Raw genomic sequence first — 11,706 nt, 5'->3', positions numbered from 1 at the left:
TTGGATAAAAATCTAAATATAAATTGCTAAAAGTTGAATGAAACATTTAATTCTTGGTTTTTATGCTGAATCGTAAAAGAAAAAAATGGTCTGCCAGCCAGATTATTCTTGTAATTTCACCGAAAACGAATATATTATTTGTTCTGGTAACTGTACAATGCAAATACGTTTTATTTAAAAGTTTCGTTTTACATATAACAACAAAATATATATGGTTAACAAAACAAGTGTCTTTTGAAGTTACTTAAAGAAAAAAAAGGAATTAAAATAAAATAAAACTACATTTAGAGGAATAACCTTTATATTCATTTCTGTTCCATAGTTTATAGTCACTCTTAAAGTATGCACTTAAGGCTACGTTTCACCGTGTGCGGTAATTCTCCTTACGATATGAGAAAAGAAACATTGAAAACAAAATCACGTACAAAACGTCGTACAAATAATCAAGTTGATACATTAGTCTCTTAAACAGTTATAGAATTTTTTTCGCTTTGCGAATATCCGAAAAATATACCAAATAGCCAAACTGCATTACGTTTCCCAATAGACATTTATAAACATCATTTCATACTTAAACTCCGGATATTTAGTTATTAACGATACCCAACTTACTATATCTATATCCAATAACTGTCACACTGCTCAAAACGATACCCGACCAAAATAAGTAGACAATCTACGCAGACGAGGCTATACACACAACGATCACTTTTCGAAACGGTGATACAATTAATGCATTTCAGCATGTCTAATTACTTTGTTGGGGTAGTACATTGAATGATTTTAGATTAAGTCGAATCGAATCGTTTCATAAAATACATAATATTGTTTAAATATCATGTTAATTCACAACAGTCACAACCTTTACAAGTTTGCTATGCCATCTTCCAAAATGAAATCCTTTGAAGATATAATGACTTATGACATGAAAATCAAGGTGGAATTTCTATTAGTACGTATCTCTCACCATTTACCGAGACGGTATAAATGTATTCACTAGCGAAGGCGCGTTTTATTGCAAGGATACTCATTAATCACACCAGATAATTAATCCGAGTCTGACAGACTATTCGTTACCATACTATCTCGACTTGTCTAGCGAGACATCTTCAGTTGCTAATATTATAAATGTTCAAATATGTGTCTGTCGTACTGAGTCGTTACAAAATTATTACCCAAATAATTATGAAATTTACATTAAAGGATTTTTTTTATGTGAAGTAGGGAGAGGACAGGTAAGCGCTTGTGGAAGATTCTAGAGAATATGTCATTTGTCAACTATCAGCTCATCTCATTTTAAGTATTGAATACCGGGGCAGTCAATTATGAACGCGTTCCAAAATTAAGATATTAATTCTCGTTTATGGTTTATGATAAACAATGAACACTCGGTTAGTCTTTATAGATGATCGCTATGAGTTATAAAGTCCACACGGATTGAAGCAATTACATCACGAAAGCATTCCCAATAATATTGAAACAATGATTAAATTATTCTTTCGTATAATAAAAAATAACTTATATATTCAGACAGTAGCGTATTTTGTTCGTTAGATTTTCAATTACAGAGTAAAAAATCTCTTAGTATTCTACAGATGTATGTATAAGGTAATAATTATTCACGCATGTGTTTCATGAAACGATCGCTTCGACAAAACGAGCGTGATCGACGTCAAGTCCAACTGTGGTATGTAGAATTTGTCAAATATTATTCAAAACATTAACATCATTAAAACCTTACCACTTATTAAAATCTAAAAACCCTTTGAATCCTTTTTTTTGATCACTTTACAGAGGTATTTTCGATTGTCACTTATTTTTTATTTATCCTTCGTGAAAACTCCTTAAGAGAACATTTGAATGGGTATAATTCCTAAGTACCGATACGCGGCCATCGTTCGTCCCAGCCGGCCGACCGCCACACGTCACAATGTTATTAAAAATATCATATTTAGTACTCGTACTATATACACTTGCACATACAAATTTCAAAAATGATTTGGTAACAATATTAATATTGTGAACAACGAATAAACAATAAATAATATAATTTGTGATGATATTCGTCCAGTAGGCGAAATCGTGCAATATTATACGAAATACAAAAAAAAAAAAAAAAAACTGTTACATAAAATGAGACAAAAGTAAAACATTATAAAAAGCTTAAAAGTAGGTGAGACCTACAACATCATACAAATCTTTAAAATAAAATAATCAATATAAAAAAAAAAAAATCGCAACACCTCACTAACAGTATTACAATTCAACACATATAAAACTGAGAAGTATTTAAAAATAAAAATTAAAGCAAATCTACATTACATAGCAAACGAAAAGGAAAATCTCAAATATTTCAAAGTTCCAAAAACACGACATACATTTATATCCTTAAACATTTAACTCTCGTACACAAAATATGTCATTTGGCTTAATATCTAAGTTCATCGAATCGATTACGCGACCTATCCTATTTTTCCTTTTGTTAGCACATCACAGATCATCACTAACGACGAGGTTGCGTGTGTCATTACTAAACATTTCATTTAATCTGTTATAAATCATTTTAATAACCGCAATAATAAATCGAATTCGTCTTATTTTACCATTTCATGGCAACACAAATGTAATTTAATTTATATATATATATATTTTTTTTTTATATGGCAAGTTCTTTAATTATATCATACATTTGTTGACTCGTAACGCTTCACGCAACCCCAGCGTGCAGTTCCTCCCGCTAACAAAATACAGCCTTCCTGCGCCGCGTATATCATATCACTTAAAAATATATCTATACCTAAATATCATAAATTACTGTATAAACTTAACCGCGGTACTTTAGCTTACGTCTATCGAAAGCTAATTACTATTTGGCTTCTTTCAAGTTGAACCATAATCATGTCTTGTTATATTTAATCTAAATTATATAAAAAAAAAAATGCCTTAATTTGGTATCGCTGTTACTAAAATTCGTATAACTTTACAACATATATATGCATATCACTAATATCTTACTTAAGTATTATTAACGATAATTCAATTAGGATTTGTGAAAAATATACTGAGATCAGTTCTATATGTTCTTTAGTCCATTTCATATCAATACTGGTGCTATGTTACATTCTAATCTGATCTACGTTGTAAAATAGATACAAGACATCAAGTATAGTTCACCTTTTTATATAAACGCGAGCGAATGCGCCTTAATACAATGTGCAACGTTTGTTTCCAATCAACAATCCTTACCGTACAAAATATAACCAGACCATTTTATGATAACAATTTAGAAAAAGGAAGACGAAAATGAAAAAAAATATAATAATCTTTTGGAAGACGGTTTTAGCCGAAACGTATCTATACTAAAATACAACGTAAAAATAATTAACAAATATATAAATGCTAATCATATGACAATACTAAACATAAATATCCAGCTCTGTGAACCGTTCAACATTATACTCAATCCTTGACACTTTACTTCACTAAACAAACTTGCACATTTCGCCTGGTTGCGTTCGAGACACCGCTCGAGGGAAAAGCATCTTTAAGATCATAGCACTAAGGTTCATTATGCACTCTCCATTGTGTGCTTTTGCTCTTCGATACATCAAGAGGACAAAGTTAGACTAGGTAGGAAGGATGTGGGACGTACAAAAATATGCTATATAAACTATTAATATATCGTATATATAGCAAATAAGGATTAATAAAAACATTTTAAAATGCAATATTAAGTATTCTGACTTGCATTAATTAATTATACCATGAAAACAAATAGAATCTAATGTCTTGCAGTGTTTCTTCGTTAAAAAAACTATACACTAAATTACTGGAGGGTAATCGATGTTACCATATCACGTGTAACAGATTTACGTCGAAATGATCAGAGGGGGTAAGGTATACAAAGTGGAGGGGTAAAGAGGGTAGTTTGAGCAGTGTACCGGCGAAGGCGCCAGGCTGTGCGGAGTCGCTCGAAGGCCTCAAAAGAAGCCGATCAACTCCTACTCGATGTTCGACCGCGGACCGTCGATCGGCATCGTGTGCAGCACCTCGTCCAACAGTTGCAGCGCTCTGGTAAAAAAACAACAATATTTGTATAATATGTTAGTATTGTTCGAAATTTGACGATAATAATTATTGAAAATTATGGTAAGTAAGAACATTATACAACATATACTAATATTATAAATTCTAATGTAACTTTCTGTCTGACTGAATGTCTGTTGCTCTTTCACGGCCAAACCACTCAACCGAATTGTATGAAATTTGGTATGAAGTAAGCTTGAACTACAAGGAAGGACTTCGCGAAGCGAAAGCGAATAGCGAATACACGGACAACAATTAGTATTATATAAATGTTTCGAACTTTTTATCTACTATTTTCCCAATTTTTACAGATAATATTAAAGCTCGTCAAAAGTTACCAAAAAGTAAAGAAATCCGGTTGACAAACCGCGAAAAAGGATAACCGAACTTCAAAAACTGGTTTTTGTATTCAAAATAACGCTGAATCAAATAATCTTTATTTATCCGAATCCAAATTCAATAAAATAAAATAAATATATTGAGGTAAGTTAGACAAGCTTTTTAGAAATTATTTCTACCAAGTTTCTTGTTAATGAGATATTAAAGACTCGTATAATACAAACCTGTGCAGATGCACCTCAACCCAGCATGGCGTCTCCTTGATGGAGGTACGCGGGTAGTCCGGTCCCCAGCCCTTGACAAACGACAACCTCACGATGCACAGCCGTCGCAGGTCATCAACGCCGATGCCAGCCGCCGCTGATAAACCTACAACAGTTGAAATGGTAAAGTTACGGTATAAAAGAACGGATCCCGAATAAATCCCACTGCTGGGCAAAGGCATCCTCTCCTCTTAAGTAGATGGATTTAAAATATACCGCGAACTGTTTAAATAAAGTTATTACATACACATGTGACAGCCATGTATCCAATACAATAAAGTTTTCATTCGATGCCGAAGACGAGATTAATTATAAATACATATCATGTACAAGAAAATACTGGTTGCATTTATTGCCTCGTTGGTCTAGTGGCCAGATATAAGGCTGCAGATTCCGAAGTATTCCGAAGATTCGAAAGTTATTGGCTTTTGGTATCGAAAAGATCTCAGTAACAGAACGGAGTCGCAGTTCGAACACCGGAGTGCCTCGGAGAGCACGTCTAAAAGTCGTGTCGGACTTGCCGTCCCGTCGGATTATGAGAGGCAGGGAATATAGTGTCCTGCGTAGTAGTCTGGCTGTGTATATGTCCTGAGTAGTGGCTGGTCTGCCTCGAGACTGACCGCCGACTTGGTTCTTACTGGTAGCACGAGAGTAACTCACACTTGTTCATCCCGGGGTGCGCGGGCTGGATGTGTCCGGCGACGGCGGCGGCCTGCGCGGCGGCGGCGGCCTGCGCCGTGGCCGCCTGCGTCTGCATCTGCCGGTGGCACTGCCGCAGGTCGAACACCTGCCACGGAACGGACCATTGCTGTATCATGTCTGATTTTGCATCGGGCAGATGAGAGATGGTTTAGGCCCATAGGTATAAATCTATCTATTTTCACTCACGAAGACACTTTCAAAAGTGCATTGTGTGAGAGATGACTAAAAGCAGAGATAGCAAATGAAATGAATGGATAGATATCTATAGCCTATTGGTAAATAGGGAGTATTTTTTTTATTGGTTAAGATAATTTGTATTTATGTAATAACTATAAGAAGCTTAAGTCCAGAGAGCTCTATGGCGATTTTGTTTGTATCAGATCTTCCGTTACTAAAAGAAGACACTAATCGAGCGTTCGACATACACACAAACTACAATCTTTCAAAATAGTAAAAGATAAATGAAACACTTGGGTTAGGCCAGATCAGTACCGCACCTTGATGCAGGCGGAGGGGTAGATCTTGTGCACGGCGTCGCCGGGCGCGCGGCCCGCCTCGCGGTCCAGGTAGTAGGACTGCACGAACACCGAGTGGTCCGACAGGCAGCGCAGCCACACGTCGCCCTCGCCGCGCAGGTCCAGCTGCACGCCCTTGCCGATGTGCAGTCTGCGGATATACACGGTACAAGGTTAGCGGACTGTTGCGTTAATAAAATTTTTGAGATTTAGAACATCGAGATTTCACCTTTTGTGTCTAAATAATCTATATAGTTTATATAAAAAAAAATTATACTTTTTTTTAAATACCTAATCATACAATAATTGCATAATATTATGCATAATGTGAATGTTCATGTCATCATAACTCACCTTGCACGCTCACTCTGCTCTGTTCTGTGGACATTACTGAGAGCACCTAAACAGAATCTGTTCCCGCCGGAGGGATCCACGTAGCCATCGACCTGAAAACAAAACGTAACCAATGATAAAAATCTGTTTACAATTGGAGTAAAATAAACAAAAAACCATAATGGTCTGATTGATGACCTCTTGCATTTAATTGAAAATACATTTAAATTTATCAAAAAACAAGCTATGATGTGTCACTTGTGACAATGTAAAGCTTAATATAAGCTTATTATTATTACAAATAAAATATACATATATATAATCAAAATAATATTCTTTATTTATATAAAGATATATATATAAGTAGATTTTACTAAGAAGAACTGGCAAGAAAGTCAATAGTTATTGTTTTTCACTCATCAAACTATATGTAGTTTGATGGGTGAAAAATGTTATGACATGACCTTGGAAATTACCGAAACTTCCAAGTTTTTTTATCATCTATCTCTATAATCTTGTACAAAATAATGTCTTGTGTATAAGTAATTATTCAACATAAGCTTAATATAAATTATAAGGTAAATGTAAATTAACCATATAGTAAGAATAGATACAAACTCACAGTAACATTAGGCCGACTGGAGGGCACTTTGAATGTTTCCCCCACTTGAGTGTCCAGCTCAAAGTAAGCAACCGAGCACCAATACTCTGGGGCAGGCTGACTTGATAGAAGACCACCAGGGTTTCCATTGTCTGCAAAGGTTAAATATTGCTATTTTATTTCATGTCTTATACTTACCTTACATTCTTCTCACAAAATATCATATTATATTATTTATTTAAACGTAAAATCATTATACAAATACACATTATACATCCAATAAAAATTTTAAAGTTTATAAAGACTAAATTATTTAATTAATCTTATTATTCATTAAAATAATACTTCTAAGAAAAAAGCGCCTGGATTTAGGCTCGGGGTCCATTCCATTGCAGTTACAATTAAAGAGGACTTTTCCTTCCTAAATCCCTAAACGAATCCAATGCTGGTATTGATTCATGTCTAATATCCCATTTTCACATGCGTGCTCGTGATTCGCCTCGCGTCTTGCTTAGTCACTCAGGCGAATGCGGTATTAGATTTCCTTCAAACGCATACAATGTTTTATGTACAGTGCTGAGAGCTAAGATGAATAAAAACAAACACAGATTTCTTTATATTATAAAGATATAGCCCCGAGTACTCACAGTAGTGGTGGTGGTGCGCGGGCGCGTCCACGGGCGGCGCGGCGGGCGGGGGCGCCAGGCTCTGCGTGTACGTCAGCGTGTTGTTGCCCGTCCACGTACCTGAAACGTGCCCACAGCGTGAAGATCACTCACAACATTACTATGTTTATATAAAATAGCAAACAGTCCGATACTCTAATTAAATTATTATTTTAACCATCTAAAGTGACTGAAAGTTTGTGCTAATACTATACTATATTTATTTACAATTTAATCTATCGAGTGCAGTGAAATTACGATATAACGGAAATTGTCTAATTGAGACAAGTGTCAAAACACCGTACCATATTTACCCATAATTTTGGGGAAGTAATTACCCCGCAATATGTACATATGAAATGTTTTTACTCACTTTCCCTACCTAACTTTCTTAGTCAATAGTGTGCTACATTTGATTTTCAATACTTCTTACCCTGTTGGTGCTGTGTACGATGAGGGACTGGACTCTGCTGAGGAGCAGGACTGCCCGCAGAAAAGCCATTCTGCTGAGGCTCAGTGGGCATAGCCGATACTACTGTCACTGGTACCGCCGACACTGCAGACACTGCTGCTGTTCCGGCTGAAATCAAACTATCTTTAAAAAAAAACAGATAAAAATTATATTAATAAAGTCACATATATAGATTTGATGATTTGATTAAATAATGTGTTATGATCAATATTTTACCTGGTAATGTTTGTGTCATTTGTGTGTCGGTAGCTGTCTGCTCTGTAGTGAAGAATGTGTTGTTTGAACCGTCTAGTAATGGTGTTGTACCACCCGGTGACATACTGACTGGCATAGCAGCTGAAAATGATCAAGAAAAGTACAAAATGGAACAAGGTACAAGAACACCAAACAACATATAAACACAAAAAGAAATCAAATGTGGTCAGCCTTTAAAAATAAAGTGCAAAATAAATACATAAGCTTACAATGATTCATTCTCTTTGGCAGCCACATCGCGCGAGCGTCCATTGTATCGGGTGGTTCCAACTTAGGGGCTATAGCTCTTTGTTGCGCCATTGCCATCTGTTGCGGGCTCGGTATTGACATTCCCTGGCTTATGTTTGGCATTTGTGGGGTTCCTGGGGACATCTGGTTAGGCGCAGATGCTAATCGCGGCGAAGCCATCTGTGGTACGTTTGTCCCCATTTGTGGAGTTCCTGGCCCCATTTGAGGAGTTCCCGGTCCCATTTGAGGAGCTCCCGGCCCCATTTGAGGAGTACCGGGTGCCATTTGGGGTGTACCCGGACCCATTTGTTGAGTACCAGGCATTTGGCCACCAGAATGATTTGTGATCATTTGATTGCCAGGTGAATGTACCATTTGGGGTGGGGCCAACGGTGCTCCGGGTCGTAATGGGGTTCGCGAGCCGTGCGTAGCAGAAAACATATTCGCAACGCCATCGGGCGCTAATGAAATGAAAAATGCAAAAGAAAATTAACATGCATCGCAAATTAAACACACACATGGTAAACAAAATAAAAAAAAATAACACAATGCATTGGTATCTTACTCTGGCCTTGATTTATAATAATATTTGTAGTTTGAAATTGCTGATGATGGTGAGGTATGGTAGAGTGGTGATGTCTCGGGCTTGTAGCATGATGCTGGATGGTCACCAACTCGCCAGTATCCATGTCCATTCCATTACCGCTTAGACCTGCTGTATACTCATCTTTGACTAATCGACTAGGTCCGGACTGAAGTGTGAGTCCTGAGAGATCTAAAACAAATGGTTTTACTCAAAGAGTTTGTTGTTACACACAAAGGAAAGAGGCAATGTTATTAATATATATCAATGCTCTCTATATATAAAGTGACATGTCAAAAATCAAGTCACCAAGAACATATGTGTACATTACAAATATATATAATATTTCAGATTTATATATTGCTTACTACTTAAGTTTAAATTTAGATATTGTATTTTAGATATTAACTTGAAGTTTTATAAAACTTACATCATCTACTAAAATCCATGGGTAATAACATCTGTCAATTGTACTTTAACTTATATAGGTTACTTACCAAGTAAACCAAAGTAAAGTAATGGTGTAAACTACTGCTAGGCTTAATACTAGTTAAATAGTATTTTCATTGGAACTTTTTTTATAGCAAGTAAGATCACAACATTGTAACAAAAAGGGTTTTTGTATACAGGTTTATATGAAAAAAGTGGCCTATTCATACAGTTTCACCTGCATTAAATATAACTACTCCACACCACGGCTTTGATTGCAATTATTTAGTCTTTATACTATTTCAATACATGGAAATTCACACATCATTATATTAAAATTTTATCAGAAATGTACCTTCTGAGATCTACTTTTTCCAACAAACTCTAGTTTTATGTAGGACAAAATATACCAAAAATTACACTTCCATATACACCAATATAATATAAATATATTATATAAGTAAGGGCAATGAGGGCAGTGGTTAGAACACCTGAATATGAATCAAACATTTGCTTCAAAGCTAGGGAAGAACCAATAGCTTGCATGTACAATTTATGTTATCTCATTCTCAGCAGTAAAGAAAATATTGTGAGGAAACACAGGTGTTAGATGAAATCTGCCATATCTGGATTCACAAATACACATTGGAGCAGCATTGTAGAGATAACTCCTAACCTTGTCCTTGAAAAAGAGAAGGTGTTAGCCCAGCCGGCGGATGTTTAATGGTTGTAATTTTTATTATCTCATAAAAAGGTAATTATAAACTATATACTATGTAAAACTCATAGCTATGCCTAAAAATGAAGTGTTATATTTTAAAAGTAAGAACTCACCAATTCCAGGAGATACAACTCGTTCATAATGATAAGGATTAACACAAACTGAATCACATTTAAGGTCAAATGCAAACTGACAGAACTTAACATGTTTAAGTTCATTCTTATGGAGATCCGGCCACCGCCAGATACGAGCATAGATCACATGAGGGAAACCCTTTCTTCCTGCAACCTAAAATAATTCATAAAGAAGTAATGTTACTTATATAATACGCAATAGTAATAATTTATTACGGACAACATACTATATGCCAGATTTGGTTTTTTTTATTGCTATATTTAGTAATTTGTTAATTTTTGTTAAAATTTGACCAAATACATAAATAATAATATTGTTACAAAAAATATCTATAATAATCTCTCAATAGTTTAAGACATCATAACAAATGCAATCACAATTTAAAGACTTTCTTATTATATATATAAGATTGTAGATCTTGACAGAAGTCTGTATTTAAAGGATTACCTGTAAACGTCCATCCAAAGTTCGCTGAATGGTAACACATTTGCTTGGATGGGCACCATTTGTTGTTATAGCTGTGATCAATGAATCTAATTCATCTCGTTTTTCTTTCAATTTCTTGACTAATGACTCGATAGCTCTTTTTGAGAAACCCTCGCTTTCACCCCCTTGCCTGTGGCACATCAGGGAGTGAACTATACTCAGGCAGGCATCAGCCGAAGTTGGGGCTGTAGTATTCATGACTGCAAATATAATCAAAATATATCTATATATTTTGTTTATACCTAGAAATTAATCTAAAATATATATAGTTAAAGACCTGTACATATTTCAAGCGTATTAATGTATTAATTACACAAACGTATTTGTAATAACATTATTGAAATTATCCGTCTATTTATATCAGTTGAATAATTACTAAGTCTTCATACAAAATGCAGTTATTAAACTAATTTACTACAATATCAACAATCACACCGCTTTAAGTATTTAAAAACACATAACACTAAAACCATTATAATTAATAATCTATATAAATTAATAGATCATTAGAAAATATAATAATCATTTCCGTAATATATGCGATACTCGAAACTCAGACAGTTCACACAATTACCTGCTGATTAGATTTAAAATTCTTCAATTTTTCATATGTAAAACGCGTAATGTATAATTTTAAATTCATGGATATATTATGAAAATTGATTTCCTTTATTGCGAGATGATACCAAAACAGAACACGACATTTTAACAATCCATAGTCAATAGAGAAACTAGAAATAGTAGAAACTCAGAAAAACTATGTATAGCAAAGAGCCAAAGAACAATTCGATGCACATAAAAGTGAGTAAGTAGTAAGTGGACGTTTTTAATATTTTTATTTGTAATAAATACTAAAAATTGCTCTTTATTTTATATGATATAGCCATTCGCAT

At 34.8% G+C, this 11,706-nt stretch overlaps 1 protein-coding gene across 4 annotated transcripts; it reads right to left on the bottom strand.

Moving 5' to 3' along the window:
* Nucleotides 1-283: 283 nt before the first annotated feature.
* Med (Medea) lies at nucleotides 284-11,548 on the bottom strand. Of its 4 annotated transcripts, none has more exons than XM_026629491.2 (14): nucleotides 11,388-11,548; nucleotides 10,775-11,013; nucleotides 10,306-10,480; nucleotides 9,025-9,234; nucleotides 8,441-8,920; nucleotides 8,193-8,312; nucleotides 7,938-8,084; nucleotides 7,487-7,585; nucleotides 6,861-6,991; nucleotides 6,260-6,351; nucleotides 5,888-6,056; nucleotides 5,349-5,475; nucleotides 4,650-4,794; nucleotides 284-4,071 (listed from the first exon to the last, which is right to left on the bottom strand). In XM_026629491.2, the coding sequence occupies exons 2-14, from the start codon at nucleotides 11,009-11,011 to the stop codon at nucleotides 4,002-4,004; spliced, it is 2,202 nt and encodes a 733-aa protein (XP_026485276.2). In that variant the 5' UTR covers nucleotides 11,012-11,013; nucleotides 11,388-11,548; the 3' UTR covers nucleotides 284-4,001. The 4 variants fall into 4 exon arrangements, with proteins under 4 accessions (XP_026485276.2, XP_026485277.2, XP_064074137.1 ...); XM_026629492.2 differs by having other exon boundaries at nucleotides 8,193-8,300; XM_064218067.1 differs by having other exon boundaries at nucleotides 9,025-9,225.
* Nucleotides 11,549-11,706: the final 158 nt, after the last annotated feature.

Source organism: Vanessa tameamea, chromosome 20 (assembly GCF_037043105.1).
Source record: "Vanessa tameamea isolate UH-Manoa-2023 chromosome 20, ilVanTame1 primary haplotype, whole genome shotgun sequence".
NCBI lineage: Eukaryota > Metazoa > Arthropoda > Insecta > Lepidoptera > Nymphalidae > Vanessa > Vanessa tameamea.
This window is presented reverse-complemented; position numbering and strand designations above follow the sequence as displayed.